The 15632-nt window shown below is 45.6% G+C and overlaps 1 protein-coding gene across 1 annotated transcript; it reads left to right on the top strand.

Annotated features, from left to right (window-relative positions):
* Positions 1-568: 568 nt before the first annotated feature.
* LOC134429367 (mycocerosic acid synthase-like) lies at positions 569-15371 on the top strand. Its single transcript, XM_063176516.1, has 6 exons — positions 569-683; positions 1392-1545; positions 2464-2624; positions 5359-5562; positions 5666-5847; positions 9721-15371. The coding sequence occupies exons 1-6, from the start codon at positions 569-571 to the stop codon at positions 15274-15276; spliced, it is 6372 nt and encodes a 2123-aa protein (XP_063032586.1). The 3' UTR covers positions 15277-15371.
* The last annotated feature ends 261 nt before the right edge of the window (positions 15372-15632 follow it).

The raw sequence follows: 15632 nt of genomic DNA, 5'->3' as shown, positions 1-15632 counted from the left end.
AGTCAGTGACTGAGAAAAGCTCTTTGGGACTTGCTGTGCTATCCCTGGCATGGAAAGCTCTCCCCACTGCCAAGAATCCCCCACAAAACCTTTCCAGAGGAGTCTTCTCCTCTTTGTGGATAGAAGGAAGTCCAAGAGGACGGTAGGGATTAGAGCAGGGCTTCCTAGTGAGTTCTAATTGGGTCAATTGAATTGATTCTCTTCTGACAAGTTCCTTTCTCAGAATCAAGGAAAAAGAAATCATCTGTCAATTCTATCCTGGGGTATTTAATTTGACCCCAAAGAGAATGCTTGTCTTTGCCATCTAATTTGTTGAAAAGATTCACCATTTGTTAGCAGAGGTTAAACAGTAAAAAGGAAGTGTGTGTGCATGAGAGAGTTTGGGGAATTAAGTGGGGAATTCCCTCTGGAAATAGAGACAAGAAGAAGAATGTAGTACAGCACTCGTGTGGGCATTGTTATTTGTCACCACAACCAGCAATAGATCATTCCAGATTAAGTAAGTTTTGAACAAGTTTGTGTGTTTGTCGGAAGTTCATGCTTTAACCTAATATTTATTCAATGGTAAATGCATAATTGCTGGACTGGACTGACAGTGCTTCTGTCTTGTGTAGCCCCGGAGATGGAGATCGAGACTGCAGATGAAGTTGCTATTGTTGGAATAGCATGCAACTTTCCTGGAGGTAACTTTGGGGTAAAAGCAAAGCAGGCTGTTTGAAATCAGAGAGTTTTATTAATGTTGAAATGGAGGAAACCAACAGTTGTTGGTTTGCCCCTTAGTTGGATTGTTGCTTTGTTCCTTGTGGGATCTTTTTGAAAGGTGGTGCTGTGGTGGAAACGGATTAGTTTAAATTTGTCTGCTGACAGACAGGCAGACAAAAGAAGCTGCAGTGCTGGCTGTGGGCAGGGCATTGAGGTGCACATGAAACTCATACAAATGAGCTGGATAAGTCTGGGATGATTTGAACTTTCTGTGTGTTCACTGGCTGGGTGATTATGTAGTGTTACAGAACTCTGCATCCATAGGAACAGGGCAGATGAAGGGCTGGACATTCTTATCTTAGCCATGCCTGTAATATGAACAGATTGGGTTTTCCTGGAAGAAAGCTTCTTGCTTTATTACAGTAGGTGGAGTAGATGCACTGAGACGGCAGAGAGAAGGTGGTCAAGGATTTTGTGGGGTTCCTTTGCTTTTAGACAAGCAGTGAGGGGATCAGTCATACTTTTTCATTTTCCTCTCACTAAAGAATGATCACTTCTTTCTGTGGCAAGTCTGCTTGAGCAGCCTAGATTTACAGGTGGGAGGTCCTTGTTGCTGATTTTGCATTTCTGAGTCTGCATGGGGAGGGGGAGCACATCATTTAATCTGTTTGAAAAACTTTGTACAACAGGAGATGGAATTGACAATTTCTGGAAGGTCCTGGTGGAAGGCAAAAACTGCACCGTAGAAATCCCCCCCGAGAGGTTTAATACCAAGGAGTGGTATGATGCAGATGGTAACAAGCCAGGAAAAATATGTACAACACGAGCTGCTCTTCTGGATGAGTGAGTCTGTTATCCTGCTGCACCACTGACTTTTGTAGTACTTAGACTATGGGCACAGCTGCTCAGGGGCTGTGATAGGGGGAAGAATAGCAAATTACAGTAAGGTCAAAATAAGTGTCTTTTATTTGAATCCCACATTCACCTAAAATCCTCAGGGTGTAGAGCTTCATTCAAAGGAGAAGTTGACATGCACAGAAGAAATCTTATTGTCTCTTGAAATTTGTACTTGGCAGGGTTGAACCATAGGATCCAGAATTACTTTAATGCTTAGTCCCATGTTAGATATTGAATCCTGCTCTGAAATCAAGAAATTATAAAAGGCAATATAAATCTGATCTTGGGATCCAAGATTAAAGTTGGACTTGGTCTTTTGTAAGCATGGGCCTGTTTTATGAATGTATTTTTAGAGAAGCATGGGTATCTGTTGAAAACAGACCTGAGCTGATGCTCTACTTTTTGGTTTTAAATTTAGAGCATTGGTCTGTATTTGCTGAAAATAATCTGAAAAAAACCCAAGAAAACAAACCTAGAAAACCAGGTTTTGTGGGGGATTCTTTGCAGGGAGGAGAGATTCTCATTTTGTTTATAACTTGTTGAAGCTCTGACCACATTACTGCAGAGGGAGTCTCATTCTGCACATTTCATAGTTTGAGGAGTCCAGTTGGTAGCAGTGCAATAACCACGAGAATAGAAATGGGTAGGAGTGGGCTCTTAACTCTGAAATGCAGAAGCATTGATAAAATGAAGCATCTTTGGCTTATAAACATTTTCTTCTGAATTTCATAAATGGGAACTGTGGCCAAAACACCAGTTACTGCTCAGCTTTTCATGAAGTTGCAAAAGATGTTTACTGTGGGTCTAGAAATAAATGGATGTTATATACATCTGTCATATTTTATTCTGGTCGGTGTATTTCAGATTTAATTCATTTGACAACCACCTGTTTGGGATTAATAATATGGAAGCAGAACGCATGGATCCACAACAGAAATTACTGATGGAGTGCACATACAAAGCCCTGGAGGATGCAGGAGTCCCTGTGGAATCTATCAGTGGCACCAAAACAGGTGTTTTTATTGGTAAGATGAAAATTTCATGTCAAAGAAAGTGTATTTGAAGCTCACAAAGATTGGAGCAATCCTTCATAACCTTTCAATATGTTATCTAGCACTGGATCTAGACTGGAGATCCAAAGCTACTGTGCTATGGCACTAGTGGTTACTTTTGGTAAGAATTACCAGGCTACTCTAGAAGTTCGTGGTACAATTCCTGTATCTCTTTTTGGTGCTCTTCTTCCTATGTTCAGGCACTGAAGGGAAGCAGGAAACTGCATCTGCAGCCCAAGACTTCTTAGAAAAGATACTCCCAAGCCAGGCTATGATGTTCCACCCTTAAGGGGAAGGGAACACCCAAGATGAATAATTTCTTTCTCTGCAGGAGATGTTTTCTTAGTACATTACACACTTGGCATGGAAATTGGAATGTTGGTCTCTGACTTGCTACATCAGCGCATGGCAGTGGGTTGGGGATAATGGTGTAGGGTGGAAGAAAAGGGGGAAAGGAGGAGATGAGTTAAAGAAAGGGAGAGAGAAAGAGAAGAGAGAATGAAAGAGAGAAAAAGAAAAAGAGATTGCCGTCCTTGTTGCAATGGTGGTCTGGCAAATGAGATGACCAGGGTCTTGGAGGACCCCACAGATTTGTTGGGGGTACCTTTTTATAGATATGTTTCCCTGCCCTGAAGATGGGTTGCTGTCTTTCTATACAAATTATCATGTCCAGTTCCTTCTTTCAGACCTTTTTGTAGGTCTTGGTTCTTGGGTGGTCTTCATCTTCCCCAGACTTACCTTGGGTCAATATTTCATTCCTGTTTCTGTCCTGGTGCTGCCCATTGTTTGTTGATGGGGGTAGAGTGGTAGAAAAGTGCCCAGCAGAAAAGGACCTGGTGGTGCTGGTGGTCAGCAGCTGAACATGAGCCAGTGTGTGCCCAGGTGGCCAAGAAGGCCAGTGGCATCCTGGCCTGTGTCAGCAATAGTGTCACCACAGGAGCAGGGCAGTGATTCTTCCACTGTGTATGGCACTGGTGAAGCCACATGGTTGAGTTCTGTGTCCACTTCTGGGCCCCTCAATTCAGGAAGGAGATTAAGGTGCTGGAGTAAGTCCAGAGAAAGGCATCAGAGCTGGGGAAGGGTGTGGAGCACAAGTCCTGTGAGGAACAGCTGAGGGAGCTGGTGGTGTATAGCCTGAGAAGAGGAGGCTCAGGGGTGATTTTATTGCTGTCTACAACTGCCTGAAAGGAGGGTGTAGTGATATGGGGATCAACCTCTTTCACAGGCAGCTGGAGACAGGATGAGAGGATATGGCCTCAGGCTGTGCCAGGGAAGTTTTAGAGTGGACATTGTGGAGAAATTCTTCACAGAAAGGGGTGATTTGATACAGGAATCAGCTGCCCAGGGAGGTGGTGGAGTCACTGTCCCTGGAAGTGTTTGAGAAAAGACTGGATGTGTCTTTTAGTACCATGGTCTTTTCAGCATGGTGGTGTTTCTCCATGCAGCGGACTTGATTTCAGTGGTCTTTTCCAACCTAGTTGATTCTGTGATTGTGTCTCTGTGGAGCAGAACAAGGATGTTTATCCCAGAGAAGTGCTGCCCTACCTCCACATGGTCCCATCTCATTGTGCTTTATTTAACAATTCTTGGTTATTACTGACAATCCTTGGATGGCTCCCTGGCTATCCGGCAATCGGTGTTTGACACGTACACATTAGCTCCTTATCTTCTGGGCTTCTACACAGGCCTACACTTTCCCCCCAATATGCTGTTTTCCAGTATAATTTTGGTTGAGGTGTTCTGGGGATTACTATCCTTTTAAAGCAGCAGAAATCCTCCTGTGAACATTAGAATGGTACCAGGGTGCACTTGTCACACTGCCTTTGTTACTCCCAAAAAGTTACAGACAAGATGATACCAGATGCTGTTGAAAGATATTTAAAGGACAATAGTAGAGTATCAGCACATTATTGCTGGTGTAATTTGTGTCTCTTTAAAAAGGAGTTTTCTGGGGGAGTTTGCTTGATGCACCTATAGGGGAAATGTTTTAGATTATTTTAGTCAGAGAGATGCTCTACTTCCATTGAGGGCACTATTCCTTCCTCTCTGAATAGAGCTACTGCGCTTTCCACATGTGCTTATGGACTTGGGGATCCACCATATTTCAAACATTGCATTCTCAGAAAGAGGACACAACTGGTCTCACAGGCCCTGCTCTTCTTTACTATTTTTTATTGGTTGCAAGTGTGAAAAAAAGGATAAATACAAAGTATTGGATGTAGTTTGTGCTGTGACCTTTAACTCGGTACATGTGAGGAAATGAAGCTAATGTCTTGTACATTTATGTCTGAACTACCGTCTTTGTAACTTGTTGATAAATCTTGTCATAGCTAAACTAAAACAATCTGAGTCTCAAAAGTGTATCTCAGTCTCAAAGCGGGATACAGATGTCTAAGCAGACTACAGAGATCTTAGCTGCATGATACAGTGAGCTGAGCCATCAGAAAGGGCATTTCCTGGGCAGGTAGGAATTTCCTGTCATTTCTTGGGCAGGTAGGAATTTCAAGTGTTAGGTATGTGTGTGTAGGTTGGGTCCAGGGGAAATTGCAGTGACTTCTCCCTTTGACTTGTGTTGGAGCAAAGCTTCCTGACAGGAGCCCTGATGCCATATGGTTTCATCTTAACACTTAACGATACCACCAGGTTTTGAGCTGTACATGCCTATTGTTGTCTTGGGTTAACTTGACATGTATCTGATGTTTTCCAGGTCTCATGAATCGAGACTATGAAATCATGGCCAGCAGAGCTGTGAATGAAATAAATCATTATGATGGTACTGGAACAGCAATGAGCATTGCTGCCAACAGGGTCTCTTTCACATTTAATCTGACTGGACCATCTCTGACTGTCGACACTGCGTGTTCGTCTTTTCTTTTTGCTCTGCACTATGCCTTGCGAGCCATTAAATCAGGTAATGGGACTGAAGAGGTGCTGGACAACAAAATCAGAATTGCTACCATTTCTGTCTATCACCAGGGCCATCTCAACATGAATATGTTTCTGTTTGACTCCAGGAGACTGTGAGGCAGCGATCTGTGGTGGGGTGAACTGCATCATTCACCCCCGCACCTTTGTATCTCTCACTAAAGCCAAAATGATCTCTCCAGAGGGCATAAGCAAACCCTTCTCCAAAAAAGCAGATGGCTATGGAAGGGGAGAAGGCTGTGGTGTTGTTTTCCTCAAACCGCTGAAAAAGGTAAGATTTTTTGTGAAGCAGCCTGAATTAAGACTGGTTGCTTGTCTGAATTTTGTGTCTTCAGCTCTAATAATGACTATTCCAGAGAAGTTTTTCCAATCTAAGTTTAAGAATAATGAAGCATTTATTTTGAATTTATCAACTTTCCCTAACATAGGGAAAATGAACTCACATTTAGAAGTTAGCATCATATTCTGGTTGTTCTTGGCTTTGTTGTGTTGTTTTGTTCTCTTCTCTACAGAAAAAGCATGTGATTAGCACAGAATCACTCAGGTTGGAAGGGGCCACAGTGAATTTTCTGGTCCAAACTCCTTGCTCAAGCTGGGTCGTCTTAGATCAAGTTGCACAGTATTGTGTCCTGATGATTCTTGACACATTCTGTCTCCAGTGAGGGAGAATCCAATCCCTCTCTGAACAACCTGTTCTTTTGCTTGGTCACTTGAACAGTGAAAAATTTCTTCCTCATTTTCAGGTGGAACTTCCTGTGCTTCAGTTTCAGCCCATTGCCTCTTGTCCTGTTACTTGGCACCACCAAGGGCCTGGTTCCACCTTCTTGACACCTCTTAAGATACTTACAGACACTGATGAGGCCCCTTCACAGTCCTCTCTTCTCAAGGCTGAACAGGCCCAGCTCCCTCAGCCTTTCCTCATAAGAGAGATGCTCCAGCTCCTTCATCATCTTCATAGCTCTCCTCTGGACCCACTCCATTAGCTCCATGACTTTCTTGTACTGAGGAACCCAGAACTGGACACAGCATTCCTGTTTTGGGCTCACCAGGGCTGAGTAGAGGGGCAGGATCACCTCCCTCAACTGTTGGCAATGCTTTTTCTAATACAGCCCAGGATCCCATCAGCCTCCTTGGACCCCCACTGCTGGCTCATGGACAACTTGTTGTCCTCCAGGACCCCCAGGTCCTTCTCCACAGTGCTGCTTTCCAGCAGGTTGACCCCCAACCTGTCCTGGTGGAGGGGGTTATTCCTCCCCTGGTACAGGACCCTGCACTTGCCCTTGTTGAATTTCAGGCTGTTCTTCTCTGTCCATCTCTCCAACATGTTGAGGTCCCTCTGAAGGGTTGCCCAGCCCTCTGGGGTATCAGCCACTCCTGCCAGCTTTGTGTTGATAGTGAACTTGCTGAGGAGGCTCTGCTTCTTCATCCAAGCCTTGATGAATAAACTAAACAATATGGGCCCAGGGGATACCACTAGTGACAGATCTCCAACTGGACCCTGTGCCACTGCTTATCACCCTCTGGGACCTGCCATTCAGTCTGTTCTCAATCCACGTCTCTGTCCACTCATGCAGTCCACACTTCCTGAGGACACTGTGAGAGACAAAAGCCTCGATAAAGTTGAAGTAGACAATACCCACTGCTCTCCCCTCATTCATCCAGGTGGTGGTTTCATCATAGAAATCAATCAGGTTGATCAAACATGATTTACCTCCAAGGAATCCATGACCACTCCTGATCACCTTACCTTCCTTGTGGACAGAGATGGCCTCCAGAATGAGGTGGTCCATCACTTTTCCAGGAATTGAGGAGAGGCTGACTGATTGGTAGTTCATTGGTCCTTCTTCTTGCCATTTTTGAGGATTGGGGTCCCTCTTGCCAGTTCTGAAGATTGGTTCTCCCAGTCCTCAGGCATGTCTTATGATTGCCTTTCAAAGATGATTGTGAGCAGCCTTGCCATGTTGTCCTCCTGCTCTCTCAGACCTCATGGATGCATCCTGTCAGAGCCCCTGGACTTGTGGATGTCAAGTTCATTTAGGGGTTCTCTGACCCATTCCTACTTGGGCAAGGGAAAGTCTTCCTTTCAGCATTCCTTTAATCTGGTCTCCTGGGTCAGAAATTCCTGAGGGCTGGTCTTGTCAGTAAAGATAGGTGCAAAGAAAGCATTCAATAACACAGCCTTCTCTGCGTCCCCTGTTACCAGGCTCCCCCCTCCATTTGCTAATGGATCCAGGAGTCCTTTAGTGTTAAAATTGATCCTTAATTTTCCTTTTGTTGTGATGGATTTGAAAAAGCCCTTTTTGTTAGCCTGAAAATCTTTGGCCAGATTTCATTCCAGATTTCATTCCAGATGTGCCTTGGCCTTTCTAGTCTCATTTCTGCTTACTCTGACAACCTCTCTGCATTCACTTTGAGTGGCCTGATCCTGCTTCCATCTCCTATATGTTTCTGGCTTACATCTGAGTAATGATAGGACTTCTTTATTCATCCACAGAGATTTGTTGCCTGCTTTACCTGCTTTCTCTCTTATTGGGATGCACTATCTTTGAACCTGTAGGAAGTGAGCCTAGAATGTCGACCAGCTCTCTTGGACCCCTCTTCCCTTCAGGGTCTTCTCCCATGGAATTCTTCCAAGATCCCTAAAGATGTTAAAGTTAGCTCTCCTGGAGTCCTGGAGTTTGAAATCTGTCTCTCTGTCCTGCTACCTCTTCCTTCAATACTGAACTCTACAGTCTCGTGGTCTCTGCAGCCAAGGCTGCCCCAAGTGCTGCATGTCCAGCAAGGCCTTCCCTGTTTGTTAGTCTAAGGTCAGGCAGCCAAGCATTCCTTGTGGGATCCTTCACTACCTGGGACAGAAATTGTCATCAATGCTTTCCAGGAACCTCCTGCACTGCTTGTGCTTTGCTGTTTTGCTTTTCCAGAAGATGTCAGGGCAGTCAAAGCCCCCCAAGAACCAGGGCCTGTGACTGTGGGGCTGCTTCCAGCTGCCTGCAGAAGGCCTCATCCACTCTCTCCTTCTGATCGGGCGGCCTGTGGTGAACACCCACAATGGTGTCACCCTTCCTAGCCCGCCCTTTTGTCCTCACCAGGGCAGAACTCAGCACACTCCAAGCGTTGCTTCACATCCAGTGCAACTCCACCACTGCACTTTCCTGGTCTGTCTCTCCTAAACAGCTGGTGGCCCTTCATGACAACACTGCAGTCACGGGAGCTCTCCCACCATGTCCATAACTGCAATGGGATCAAAGCCCAACGGCTGCACACAGATCTCTTGTTCCTCCTGTTCGTTCACCATACTCTGTGCATGGGGGTACAGCACTTAATAGAAGTATTTTATGGTGACAATATTCCAGTGGGTGTGTGAAGGGATGTCCCATAGCCCTGTCTAGTGGTTGTGTCTTTGACTGTAGATGCTTGATCAACGTAATCCCTCGTAAGCCTTCTTTTGGTACTAAGGTGTTTCTCTGATATTTCCCTGTTGACTTCTATTATCTCAGGAGCCCCTTGCTTGTCTCTGTAAGATTGCTGGTGTGCTCCAGTGTGCCTGGTACATCTCAGAGTCACCTCCAGAGGGGCCTCAGAAGTACCCTCTAACTTTTTCATATTATTACCCAGTTTGTTAGGGACAAACCTGATATTACTGCCCTCCCCCATCATAACTAGTTTAAAGCTCTCCAAGGAGTCTTGCTTGTTCCCATGCAAAGACTCTCCTTCGTTACTCAGAGAGGTGAGCCCCATCTGATGCCAGCATGCCTAGCTCTGCAAAGGCCATATCATTGCCAAAACCCCCAAAATCTTGGTGATGACACCAGCTGCAGAGACATGTCTTAGTAGACTCAGTCTGTCTGTTTCTTTCTATATGGATCCTTTCAACTATTGTTGTTTTCAGTATTTTTTGTTCAATATTGCTTCTTTGAACTGGAAGTATGGAGGAGAAAATAACATATGCCTCAGATTTCCTTAGTAAATATCCCAAACCCAAAATCTTTCTTGACCTCTCTCAGACTATGTGCTGCCATGTTACCTCACCCCCTACATGGAGGATAAGTCATGGGCTTGTAACAGGCTTGTAAGGTTCATGGTAACACCTTTAACCACAGACAACTAGTATTATTAAAGAAAACTACACTTTTTCATGGAACAGGCAAAGGAAGACTACAGCAAAATCTGGGGTGTGATAAACATCAGTGCAGTCAATCAGAATGGCAAGTCTATAACTCCAATCACGAGACCGTCTCAAATAGAGCAAGAGAAGTTACTGCGCAGCATTTATGGAAGTCGTGTTGATCCCTCAGTTGTGCAGTACATTGAAGCCCATGGCACAGGAACTGCTGCTGGAGATCCTACAGAAGCTGAAAGCCTTGGTAATGTCATTAGCAAAAAGAGGTCTTCCCGAGTTTCCATTCTGAAAATCGGTTCAGTGAAAGGAAATATTGGACACACTGAATCAGCTGCTGGAGCAGCCGGGTTAATCAAAGTGCTCCTGATGATGCATCATGGGAAGATTGTTCCATCCTTGCATTACTCAAAGGAGATGAGCAGCATCGATACGGAGAAATTAAACCTTGCTGTTGCCACTGCTGTAGAGCCCTGGGAAGAATCCAGTGAATATGGAAGAGTAGCTGGCGTCAACTGCTTTGGATTTGGAGGAACCAATGCTCATGTTGTAGTCAGGCAGGTGAAGCAGCCAGAGCCTCTTCCTGCCTTTAAGAAGCCCCTGGAATTAGTTCTGCTGTCAGCAGCATCCCCTAAGTCCCTTCAGATGACAATGGCCGACACAGCTGAGCAGCTGAGCGCAAGGAACTCCGTAACTCTCCCAAGCCTGGCCTATACCTCTGCCTGCAGAAGAAGCCACGCCAGCTACAGGTACCGAAAAGCATTTGTCACAAATTCCCTCCAACACTTGCAGCAAGAGCTGAGGTCGGCAGCGAGCACGGAACCTGCCATATCCAAAGCAGAACCACAGCTGGTGTTTGTGTTCTGCGGCAACGGTGTCACGCTGAAGGAGTTCAGTGAGGCACTGCTGAGCTCAGAGCCGGTGTTCAGAGACAAGTGTAAGGAAATAGAAGACCTTTTTCAGCAGCATGCTGCCATCAGCCTCCTGCCAGCAAGAAATCATAGCCCAAAGGACTTGTTGAATCCAGAGCTTTGTCAGCCCTTGCTGTTTGCCCTGCAGGTTGCTGTAGCTTCCCTCCTGAAGCACTGGGGTATCAAGCCCGTTGCTGTTGTTGGCCACTCGGTGGGGGAGGTTGCTGCTGCACACATTGCTGGGTACCTGTCCCTGGCAGATGCTGTCAAAGTGATTTATCACCGGAGCAGGCTGCAGGCAAAGACTCCCAGTGGCAGAATGCTGGTGGTTGGAAACATCCCCGTTGAAGAGATTGCTGAACGCCTGCATGCCTACTCAGGAAAGGTGTGCATTGCTGCTTTCAACAGCCCCATTTCCTGCACCTTGTCTGGGAGCGTAGAGGCTGTGGAAGCTGTCCAGAGAGAGTTAGCTGAAGCTTTCAGACAGCGAAACATCTTTCTTCATGTTTTAAATGTTCCAGCTGCGTACCACAGCCCCAGCATGGACATGATACTTGGGGAGCTGGAGGAGCAGATAGAGCCTTTGGAAAAGCAGAAGGGGGAAATGGAAGTGATTTCAACACTGACTGGCATGGCTGCATCTGAAAATGACTTTTCTCAGGGCAAATTCTGGGCGCAGCATACTCGTGAGCCTGTTGCTTTCACACGAGCCATCCAAACTGCAGCCAGAGGCAGGGAAAACGTGGTGTTTGTGGAAATAAGTCCTCACCGAGCACTGCAGCGAAGCATAAAAGAAACGCTAGGGAAAGGCACAAAGGTCTTGTCCTCTTTGCAAACAGATGCAGAATATCAGACGCTCTTCACTCTGGTAGGAAATCTCTTTGAACTGGGATTTAATCCCAACTGGCAGCACTTTTATAATGGGTATCAAAGTGTTCCTGTGGCCATTCCACGATATCAATTTGATCGCCAAAAACTCATGAGCCTGGATATCCCTCAACATGCAAGCCGAAGCGGTGTCAGCGCCAGTCATTCTTTGATTTACGGCATAAACAGTGACAACTTGGAGTTTGGCTGCCTGGTGTCCCAGGAAACGACACCGTACTTATATGAGCACAAGAACAATGGGGTGGCCTTAGTCCCTGGTGCTTTCTATGTGGAGCTTGGTCTGGCCTCTGTGATGAGCAGCTCAGAAGCCAAAGTGCCTCTGAGCACTTGCCAGCTGAGTATCAGTTTTTCTGCACCGTGTGTTCTTACACAGAATTCCCAAGTGCTGAGTATCAAGCTGAGTCCACAAAAAGCCATGACAACCTTTGAGGTTCTCTCTTCCTCCAACGCAGTTTATGCTGCTGGCCAAGTGGCCAAGGGCCTTGAAGGTGTGGTGGAAGAAAGCAGCATCTCCTTGCAAGCCATCTATCAAAGATGCAAGTCAGTGATTAGCAGAGAGGAGCTTTATGAAGCACTGTCTCAGGTTGGCTTTCAGTATGGCTCCATATTCAGGCAGCTCAGTGATGTGCATTATTGCCAGGAGCTAAAGGAAGCTATAACAAGCATAAAGGTGAATGAGGAGACCGCCAGAGACATGTACAGCTACTGTATCCACCCAGTGCTGCTCGACTGCTTTCTGCAGATGACCGCTGTCCTGACCTCAAGGACGCTCCACTCCAGAGCAGGCTTTCCTTCAGGGATAGGCAGCCTGGTGGTGCTCCGCCCGCTGCAGGAGGAAATGATGATATACATGAGAATGAGCAAATCCACCGGGAACTGCCTTGAGGTCTGTGGGTGCTTTGTGGACAAACACGGCTCTGTTTTGGCCGAGCTCAAGCGCGTTGCCATCACTTTCATGAAGGAATCGTCTTCCAGAGACAATGAGTTTCTGTTTCAAAACAAATGGAAAGAAGTCTCCCTTTCACAGACAATTGGACATCTGGGGTTTAAGCCCAGAGTCCTTGTGTTTGCAGACAAATTTGGGATAGCTGAGCAGCTCAAAAAACACTTGCATCCTGCTTCGACATATGTTATGTATGAAGGCTGGGATTGCCTCATGGAAGGCGATGCACAGAACAAAATGAGAGCAGAGGTTAAGGACTATCATGAAATTCTCTTCCTGTGGGGAATCCAAAAGTTGAATGAAGATTCCTCGAGGAAAGCAGTAGATCAGTTGGCAAAGTGCTGCGAAGCCTATCGCCAGGTAGTGGTGGCCCTAAGAGAGAAGAGGTCTCGCTGCTCCGTCAGAGTGATCACCTACAGAACAACAGAGAGATATGTGGACCACATTAACTGTGCGTTTGCATTGTATGGCATGACCAGAGCCTGTATTGTTGAATTTCCAGAAATCACATTTCAGTTGATTGACCTCAGCTCCTCCACTTCCCTGGACATCTCAGTGTTAGCAGATGTTCTTATCAAGTACAAAGGTGGGGACTATCCAGAAGTCTGCATCAGCCAGGGAAGAATTTATGTGTCCGAAATCAGACGCACACCTTTTGTAGATGCAGATTACATCCAACCCGTAAGATCACTCCAGAAATCACAATCATTCACTTTGTACACTTCTGATCCATACACAGCAAAAGACTTGTCTGGGGAATTATCCAGTGGCACTGCAACTCAGCTTGACAAACAGAGTGTTGAAATTCAAGTGGATAAAATTTGTTTGCACTCAGAAGATTATTTTCCCATTAGTGTTTCTAGCTGTAACTTTGGTAATACCCTATATTGGAACTCCCAGGCTGGGGACAAACACAGGCTTCTAGCTCTTGATTTCAGTGGCACAGTCACTGCAATAGGCAGTGATGTGAAAAAAGTGAAAGTGGGAGATCACGTGGTTTCATGTTATCCCACTGCTGCATCATCCAGAGTTCAGATTCCAGGAACAGTTTGTTTCCATGTAAGAAAATTCCCATTCCTCCAGAATGTCCCTTGTGTGTCATACTTCATCATTGCATGGGAAATCTTCACTCAGAGGTTACCCAAAGGAAAACATGGCAGAACATTGGGTATTATTACTACAGAGCCATCCTCAGTTCTGTGCCATGTTCTTTCTACAGCAGCAGAAGAGATGGGTTGGAGAACAGTCCTTGCAAAGCCCACTCCTAACATGTTGCAGTATATCAACCTGTGCAGTGCCCTTGTTATTCTTCCTCCAGTCAACAGACTGTCTCAGGAGGACTTGGCCCACATGTCCTTTCTTAAAGATGTGGTGATCGTGTGTGGCAGGCAACAGTCAGAATGCATCCAGAATGTCAGTGAAATTGATCATGAAAACGTCAGCTTTCATATCCTTGCTGTTGCCCGCCTTTTCCGGAAAGCACCTCTAAAGGAAGTGCAGAAGACTGTACATGCCTGGATCAGTTCCATGGATATAAAACGGTTTAGAAATCTCTCAGGTTCTGTTTTTCAGCAGACTGAGAACTTTGAAGGGCTAAATTCTGTGATGTCCTATTTCACCTGCACTTCTGTCCCCCTTGCTGTCCTGAGAAGGCAGAAGGACATCAGTGTGCTTTCAGATATCCCATTGTACGAGCCCCAGAAGCAGCTGTTCAAGCAGAATGCTGTTTATGTAGTAGTTGGGGGGCTCACTGGACTTGGCTTTGAAACAGTGAAATTCATAGCTGAGAATGGGGGAGGGTGTATTGCAATTCTGTCCAGGAGAATTCCCAGCAGTGAGAAGCAAGAAGAGTTAAGGGCTTTGCAGCAGCAGTACAAAGGGAGCAAAGTAGTGTCTGTACAGTGTGATGTGACTTTGAGCAGCGATGTTGAGAAAGCTTTCCAGTCCATTGCCACCACCTTTGTGGGGAGTCCCATCAAAGGGGTGTTCCAAAGTGCTGTTGCTATACACGACGGCCACCTTGAAGTGCTGAAGCTGGCTGACTTCCACAAAGTGCTGAGCCCAAAAGTAGCAGGGACCCTAAATCTTCACTGGGCTACCAGAGACCAGGAGCTTGACTACTTTGTGTGCTACTCCTCTGTTGCTTCCTTTCTGGGCAATGCCACCCAGACAAACTATGCAGCTGCAAACTCTTTCCTGGATCTCTTCTGCCTCTACAGGAGGAACTGTGGGCTCTCAGGCCAGGCCATTAACTGGGGTGCTTTGAACCTCGGCATTCTGCTCAACCAAGACCTCATTCAGAGCATTCTGGAATCCAAGGGCGTAGACATTCTGCAAGTGCATGAAATTCATGACTATCTCAGGAAGACCTTACTTATAAACAACCCGCAGCAATCTGTTGCCAAATTGAACTTTCACACTTTGTATCATCATGTTTTTCGTCAGATTATTTCCCTCAAAAGTCGCTTTGTAACACTTATGTCAGAAGATTACATGAAAAAGATGGAAACGTCTGAGGAAGCTGAAGTCCCCGAGACTGCCTTTCTCAAATCTGAGGACTACATCACCTCACTGATGAGTGACCTCACAGGAGTGAATGCAGATGAGCTAACCATGAATACGCCACTTTCGTCTTTGGGCATGGACTCGATGTTAGCCATGACAATTCAGAACCGTGTCTTTCGGGAGAGAAAGGTGGACATACCCGTTGTGAAACTGCTTGATCCTCACACAACTCTGTCAAGTTTAGTGGCGGTGTTTGAAGAAACAAGCGATGCAGATGGAACAGCTGGAAAGAAGAATGCTGTGATTGAAAGTGCAGAAAATGGGAGCTGGCTATAAGAATCTCCCCAGTCAGGAATTGTGTAACTTTGACAATACTCAGCCCTTTGCAGCATGTCAGAATGTGTAATTGCAGAACGTCTGGTGATGGTGAATGTACTCATCTGGACTGACTCAGAAAAACCCACCCCAGGTTCTTCTGCCATTATTCTGCTAGCTGTGTTAATTTCAGTCAGTTGTTTGGCTTGTTAATGTTTGCACCTCTACATTATGAATATACATTTAAAGCAGCCTAAGATTATTTTGGCAATGTTGTATTCTTTATATAGCTTTCTTTTTTTTTAATGTTACGAAAACGAATCACTTATCAAGTAATTTGTTTATGCAATGTTTATAAGCATTTTTTTGAAAGTCCT

Source organism: Melospiza melodia, chromosome 1 (assembly GCF_035770615.1).
Source record: "Melospiza melodia melodia isolate bMelMel2 chromosome 1, bMelMel2.pri, whole genome shotgun sequence".
NCBI classification, from domain to species: Eukaryota; Metazoa; Chordata; class Aves; order Passeriformes; family Passerellidae; genus Melospiza; species Melospiza melodia.
Note: the sequence above shows the minus strand (reverse complement) of the source record. Positions and strands in the feature narration are given on the sequence as shown.